Raw genomic sequence first — 7,672 nt, 5'->3', positions numbered from 1 at the left:
TACAGAGTATATTTACTCTACCGAAAACTCGATTACTGTCGAACAAACATAAAACTACGTTATGGTACAATTCTAAATTGGTGGAGCAACTCGAAGCCTTTTACGTGGTACCACCGCCAAGCCAGGTGAAGCTAACGCTAAGCCAGTTGCTCTGCGCACGCGCATCGCACGGCTCTATCGTCGCGCTCTGCTAGACCATCGCACTTGATTGGTGAGTTTTTACTTTCGTTTGCTATCTCATTGTCAAGATGAATTAGTACATTGAGATGTCGATGTCAAGTTATTCGGAGAACAGTTCAGAAAAATATTGTTAACAAATTTTTACAAACAAGAGCATAAAGTCATGAAAATCAATTTGTATAAAGCATATTTTTAATGTTTATCTTCATATTTTGTTTCTAACTTTATTTTAATTCACCGGATAATTTGACCGCGTCTTCTCGGTTGATAGTTTGTGTGATTACGATGCGATGGAATAAGAAAATCACGCACTCATTTCCCGTTTGTGGTAAAACCACAAATATCTTGTTTCATAACATGTTGTATGCTATCTGATAAATTGAATTTAACCCGGCGTCTGTATGGTTGGGTCAATATGACCCGCGCAATTTTCAATTGTTTGTATCTTTTAAGAATCGAACGCGACGTTGCCGTACTTCTCAGTAGCTGGAGTTAAGACATCACCTTTCTTGTTTTATGCCACAGTTTAGTTGTCGTGCGACTGCACCGGGAGTTACACGTGCGCAAACGTCAAAAAGGTAAATATGACCCAACTATACAGTCAATGTAACAATTATGCGCCATTTTAGTAGTTAGTGTAAAAAGATTATAATTTCCGTATTCTGTTATTTGTAGGTTATAATTTAAAATGGATCGTGATGAATGTGAGCGGCAGCGTATTTTAGCAATTTTAGAGCAATCTGATTCAGAGAAAAGTGGAATTTCGTCAGAAAGCGAGGAAGATCAGGATCGTGTCAGTGTTCAAAGTCAAGAGACTGACACAGAACAGGCGCCTTCTAGCAGTGACGAAGATGATACACCTCTAAGTGAACTACAGGTACAAAGATCACAATATTATGTTGGCAAAGACGGAACTAAGTGGCAAAAGCAACCTTTTTGTCAAAATAGACGTACAAGAATGGAAAATATTATTATAGTGCCTCCAGGAGTACAGCCACAAGCCAAGTCGGCTTTATCAGAAATAGATTGCTGAAGAATAATAATAATAATCAAATTGTAAAACGGCGCCAATTCCTCAAAAAGTTAGGCCTTGCTCTCGTAAATAACCACTTGAATACTCGCCAAGACGTCGTGCAGTTGCCGAGAGAAACGCGAAAGAGAATCAGAGATTTTCTTGGAGAACCATCTGAGGAGCCACCTGCAAAAGTACAAGGTGTACGGAAAAGGTGTCAAGTTTGCCCAGCCAAAAAAGATCGCAAAACGACGCATACATGCACAAACTGTCACAAGTTTATTTGTCCCGAACATATTGTTCCGTACTGCAAAGAGTGCTGTGATATGTTGCAAGAATGAGACTAACTTAGGACTGTTTTATTTTTATTTTGATTTAAGTTTGAAAGATCTCGTTTTCAACTACACCAAAACGATAATTGTAAGATTATAAGTGAACATTTATGTTATTTTATAGTAACGAGACTGAGGATGTCTATTTTTGTTGATTATTTTTGTATGTTTTTTCATAACTCAAACAAAGATGCTACAATTAGTTAAATTGCCTTTTATTTCTGCTGCATAACCTTAAAATTAGTGTTCTAACTAAAATATACTGATATATTTATTATATATTTAAAGTTCAACAAAATAAAGGCTTCTACATTTCAGGGTAATTTTGACCCACTTGACAGTCGGTGTAACAATTTTCTACCATACAGACGCCGGGTTAATAGAAAATGTCTTTTTAGTATTAGAAAACTTCTGTTTTTTAGTCGTAAGTACATGTTAATATTTTTAATAATATGCGAAATCTTCATCATCGGCCTTTTTAAATTGAATAAATACCGTAGTACACTAGCGGTATGCTATGTCCTAATCAGACCATTACCTATGACCTATGTCAATGCCAAATCTAATCCAGATAAGTGTAATCAGTCAACTTAACAACAATCAACTTAAGTAAAGTTGTAGAATTTTTATGTAATTCTACACACTTTATTGTATCACATGCTGTAAAGCCTATTTTTCTATTTTAATGCCCTATTGATATTATATTGGTCTGATTTAAGCCATGTGTACAGACACATGGCTTAAATCAGACCAGACAGAGAATTCCACCACAGAGTGGAACATGGATCTTATAGATAATTCCAGTTATATTCCCAGTCCCAGTTATTCATTCGGATCAGTGTAAAGTCCTGAAAATATGGTTCCTTGTTTATTACGGAAATATTCATTACGGAAATATAACAACAAAAAACAGCCACTCAACTACATACCACTAAAACTTCCAAAAAGAAGAATTGGTTGTTTTGCATGCCACATTTTCTCACGTTCTATAAAAATTCGCATCGCAAGGATATCAACAATTATTATAAATGTATGTATGTATTAAATAATAGCCTTATTATTTTATCTTATGTTCTCAGCCAAGCTTCGAACAAACAAAAATCAAGTTCAATTTTACATCATGTGATCCAGCCGAGCAACCAGGAGCATAATCATATGTTTTTGAATTCATTCATCATTAACAAATAGAAATGTCCATAAAATATATACTCATAGATGTTGGCTAGACCTCGTAATTCGCAAGTTGACAATATTTCCCTTGTGACGTAACACAACTATTTACGTAACTGTCAGAATTACCTGTTCTAAGTGGAACGCCATTAATAGCTTTGGTATTCCTGTGTTTAGATAATATATTTGTTTATAAAATATGTTTTTCACATGCACATTTATTTATGGAACAAAATTTTAAGAGATTTGAGCATGTTCAAAATTCACAAAGTTCGTATGGATGATAATGACTTAATAGGCCGGGAGATACTGACACAAAATTTTGGGTCATGTTTGGATGGCGGTTCTACAGGGCGCTCAGTACGCAATGACAAAAAGAAAAATGATGGTCAGAACGCTGGTACCGGGGGACCAGTCGAACTCGTTGGATAAATTACGAGTGTCAAACGATTTCTAACACAAACATTTTAAAATCGATAGCCCATAAAAATATATTGGTTGGTTCATATTATATACCAAGTTGAAGTGTATTGTGAATTGTAATGGTAGTATCATATTTCGAACGTTACTTATATTTTTGCAGCGGATCCGTAAAATGGCTTGCGTCACGTTAAACCGTATTATGAAATATCACCTACATACAGCCATACAGGCCACTAAACAAAATTCAGCAAACAATTGTATTTATCGGTGCAATTGTTTTGTTTGCAATCATATTCAATTCATGAAATAAATATAATATTTAGTTCACTAGTTGTTCTATAGTTTCTGGTAATGCTTTTAACTTAGCTTGTAACCATTTGTCCCTGGTTTTTCAAATTGCACTTTTTTTATTCAAATTAATTGGTAAGGTTTCCTCTACGTACTATTTCCTATAACGGGTTATCATGCACATGTTTATTATTTTATTTGCCTTAAACTATTCTTTCTTCTTAAATGTTTAAAAACCTACCTGTGGCATATATTCTACGTACATTTAGTTCCTATGGCACAAATTTTCCTAAGTTTAAGGAACATAAGATTAAAAGTTTAGTATCATCATACATTATACATACATTTTGTTATCTGTTTGAATATTAAAAACAAATGCGTAGTAAGTAAAAAAATATAGCGTGAACATTAGACTTAAAGATTGTTTTTTTTTTATATGCCAGATAGGTATGTATTGCAAAAAATATGTTAATCAGCCATTCATAGCAAGAGTGTAAGTTCAAGTCCATTTGAATATGAGTCTAAGGAATATTATTAATGTTTCTTTATTATTTAATCGCCAGACATAAACAATGACGTCACAAGTGAACGAGTGGTACCGGGGTCGGAAGATCCTGGTAACTGGGTCGTCCGGTCTCATGGGGAAGGTGCTGATCGAGAAGCTTCTATACAGCGTGCCCGATATAGGCTGTATCTTCGCTTTGGTCAGACCGAAGCGCGGGAAGTCGCCTGAATCGCGCATTGAAGATATGTGGAAATTGCCTGTCAGTATCCTAACTAATATAATACTTATTATAAATGCAAAAGTAACTCTGTTTGTTTATCCCCTCAACCACTGAACCGATTTAGATGAAATTCTCCATTTGGTACAGAGATGCTTTGAGACCTGAGAAGGGACATAGAATAGGTTATATCCCAGAAACTCTACGGGAACGGGAACTAAGCGGGATTTCCTTTCCACGCGTGCGAAGCCGCGGGTGAAAAACTAGTTTTCAACAAGTAACATTTGTATGACTTGGGATAAAACATTTTCACGCGTATAAAGGTTTATGTACATAAACAATAATTGTCTCGTGGTTAATTCTATGTAGTTGTATACGATAGATGTAAAGGCATGAACAATAAAATGCCAATAAAATACCGTTGTTAATTAAGATCTAAGCAATTAAGTCTTTTTAGAAGAAGATGTAGGTATTGCTTATTTCTCAATGATATAACATATAAATAAATCAGCATATAAATAGTAAATACCATACGGTTTTTATGACTTATTTATTATGATTTAATTCTTAAAAGTGAGTATATTTTTGTATACTATTCATAAATATTTGTTAATTTTTAGCTATTTTCGAGAATAAGGGAAGAAAAACCACACGTAATGAAGAAATTGATACCAGTAACAGGAGATTTGTTGAATGATAACCTCGGTATTGATAACGAGAAGCTGCAGCAAATATATGATGAGGTAACTATTTATTTATTATTTCTAATTTATAATGCAATGTTTTCTAATAATACCTACGTCCCCTAAAGGATCTTTTATTGCACAAATAAAACTGGTTAAATATAAGGAGTTTGTTACTACTAACATTGTTTGTCTAATTTTCAATTACTCATTTCCTCTTACTTATATATAAAATATATATCTTATATATAAAATTCTCGTGTCACAATGTTAGTCTGCATACTCCTCCGAAACGGGTGGACCGATTCTCATGAAATTTTCTGTGCATATCGGGTAAGTCTGAGAATCGGCCAACATCTATTTTTCATATGTACCACGGGCGAAGCCGGGGCGGACCGCTAGTATTTTTATAAATTATTCTGTAAAATAATAGCAGTCAAGTTCATAATACGGAAAATAAACATAAAGCTTACTTTCTAATTTATATTTCCAAAAACCGACGGATATTAATTGTAAATCTTGACGTATTATTTTTAAGCAATTTGCAAATGTTTAAAAATAATACGTTTTTTTTAAACATTTGCAATAATAAATCATAACATTATATATTTATATAATGTTATGATTCATTATTCTATCTACATTATCGTAAAATATAAAGGATCAATAAAGTAATGCCTTGATTACCTTCTGCCCTGGTTGCCTGGAAGAGATCACTTCTAAGTGATAAGGCCGCCAAATACACTAAACTGCTCCTTGCTTTTATTTTTGTATGTTCTAGTATGTAAGTCTGTTTAGTTGTATTAAAGAGTAAAATAAATAAATAAATAATGTCAAAAAAATCGTTCCTAAATCAATGCTAATGCTAATTTCAACTATTTAGAATACATAAATATTCGTCTAACTTTCTTGAAATTTAATAATTGTTAAATAAAAAATTGTGACTAGCAAATAGTATCAATGGTTTAGACACGAAAGTAAACATAGGCAGTGTAGAAATGCTTGGAAGTAATAAGAGAAAGTTGTTTGAAATCCTTGGTAGAGCACAATAGTGAAAGAGCCATCAAAGTTAAAGATAAGTACAATTTATATGTTGTATTTGATGTAAGTACAATAAATAAAATATGATTTGATCTTTTATTACTTCATTTACTGGTTTTCTTCGTAGTTAAATCTAAGTTCTTAATAACAGTATGAAATGTTTTAATACGTGTAATATAAATTATTCTCACGTACCTAAGTATTATTTTTTATAGCCAAAAATTGTACTAGAAAAGCACAAAAGCCTGACAGTACTTTTTAATTGTGAGTAATAATATTATAATATAACTATTACCTATATTACCGTATATACCATTAATGCACTGTTGATGTCGTTAATTACTGGATAGTTAAAAAACTAATCAAATATTACAACTGATTATAAAAGTACAATCTCTTCATTATATCATTTAGCATGAATATTTATAATTTACGAGGTAATGAATAGATATTATATAAAGTTCGTTTTATATAACGTAAATTGCAATTATTTCCTTCACCCGTATAAAATATTGATAAACTAGTTCTTTGTCTAGGCGTATTATGTTTATCTGATAAGTTATATTTGCAATAAGCAAGAACTAAGTGAAAGCGGCTTTACAAGCTCCTTTGTTACGATTTGATTTATTATCTTCTTTCTGCTAAATAGGAACTTTTTTACTAAAATGCTAATGATGCTATATCTAGCTCATTAGCTATAAAAATCTAGCTCATTAGGTACTCCATTGTTACACAAGTTCGCTTGTTTAAAGAAATTAAGAAACTCACTAAACATAAATCTGTACTAATTTTGAACAATACTAATTTAAATAATTTGGTTAAATCAACAAAAGAGTAAAAAGGCTAAGCAGGATTTTAAGTGATGTTACATCATTATATTTTGCGTGTAGTTAAGGTGAACAATTTTCTTCAACCTCTATATTTTGCCGTCTTAGTAGGTAAGCCCCTATGAAAGAGTTCTCCTACTATGAGTCAAGAATTGTCCACACACCACAGATTAGATCACTTCCTTGCAATATACATTAAATGCATCACATTACTATTATCTTTTTCTAATCTATTTTTGGCATAATGAAAGTATCATAATGCCAAAAAGCATTTTACTCAATGAAACCAATACTTTCCAGGTATCAATAGTATTCCACTTCGCAGCGACATTGCGTCTCGAAGCACCTCTCAAAGAGGGCTTGGAAATGAACACTCGAGGCACACAGCGCGTGTTAGACGTGGCTAAGAAGATAAAAAATTTGGTTTCCTTTGTCCATCTGTCTACTGCGTTCTGCTATCCTGATTATGAAAGAATGGCTGAAAGGGTATGTCGGTTATGAACTATTCTAGCTCCTGTAATAAACAGCTACGTTAAACCTATGTGGTTTTGAAGAAATTAGAATTAGTGATGTTGAAAATATAGCCAAATATATTGGGTTATCTATATTCCGTTTTGTTAGTATAGTTTTGTTATTTTTAAAATGGGTGTAAAATAAAAAATAAACATTGTGTGCACATGACCATATACATATTATAAAAAATATGAGACTGAGACAATGGTGAGAATAAAAAAATAATACCACGTTTAACAATTATATCTTGCTAACCAAATTATCTGCAGGTTCTCAAATTATTGCATTTTGCAATACAATAAAAATATTATATCTTTAGTTTATTTTATGAGTAAGTACTCCTTTACGATAAAATCTACGGTCAGGAAAATAAACAAAATGTCAAAACTATTACTACTTACAATTTATAGAAGTTGTGAATTGTGATTACTTTGTATGAAAAAGGGAAAAATTTTGGTATCTTAGAATCTTGCGAAAGAAG

General features: G+C 32.4%; 2 protein-coding genes across 3 annotated transcripts in view; both read left to right on the top strand.

Annotated features, from left to right (window-relative positions):
* Window positions 1-62: 62 nt before the first annotated feature.
* The window catches only part of LOC149485975 (putative fatty acyl-CoA reductase CG5065), a 40,879-nt gene continuing 33,269 nt past the window's right edge, over window positions 63-7,672 (top strand). The window contains exons 1-4 of one of the 2 annotated variants that reach the window (XM_089698632.1): window positions 63-211; window positions 3,969-4,169; window positions 4,748-4,870; window positions 6,979-7,164. In XM_089698632.1, coding sequence (XP_089554758.1) covers window positions 3,978-4,169; window positions 4,748-4,870; window positions 6,979-7,164 — 501 coding nt within the window. In that variant the 5' untranslated portion in view covers window positions 63-211; window positions 3,969-3,977. The remainder of the gene's footprint in view (window positions 212-3,968; window positions 4,170-4,747; window positions 4,871-6,978; window positions 7,165-7,672) is intronic. The other variant, XM_089698631.1, reaches the window with a different exon arrangement.
* LOC149485978 (uncharacterized) lies at window positions 218-1,896 on the top strand. The gene is made up of 2 exons (XM_089698680.1): window positions 218-758; window positions 856-1,896. The coding sequence occupies exon 2, from the start codon at window positions 869-871 to the stop codon at window positions 1,211-1,213; it is 345 nt and encodes a 114-aa protein (XP_089554806.1). The 5' UTR covers window positions 218-758; window positions 856-868; the 3' UTR covers window positions 1,214-1,896.

This window comes from Colias philodice, chromosome 9 (genome assembly GCF_061535455.1).
Source record: "Colias philodice isolate Cphi_HAF_F1 chromosome 9, ilColPhil1 Martin Lab GWU primary, whole genome shotgun sequence".
In the NCBI taxonomy this organism is placed as follows: Eukaryota; Metazoa; Arthropoda; class Insecta; order Lepidoptera; family Pieridae; genus Colias; species Colias philodice.
Note: the sequence above shows the minus strand (reverse complement) of the source record. Positions and strands in the feature narration are given on the sequence as shown.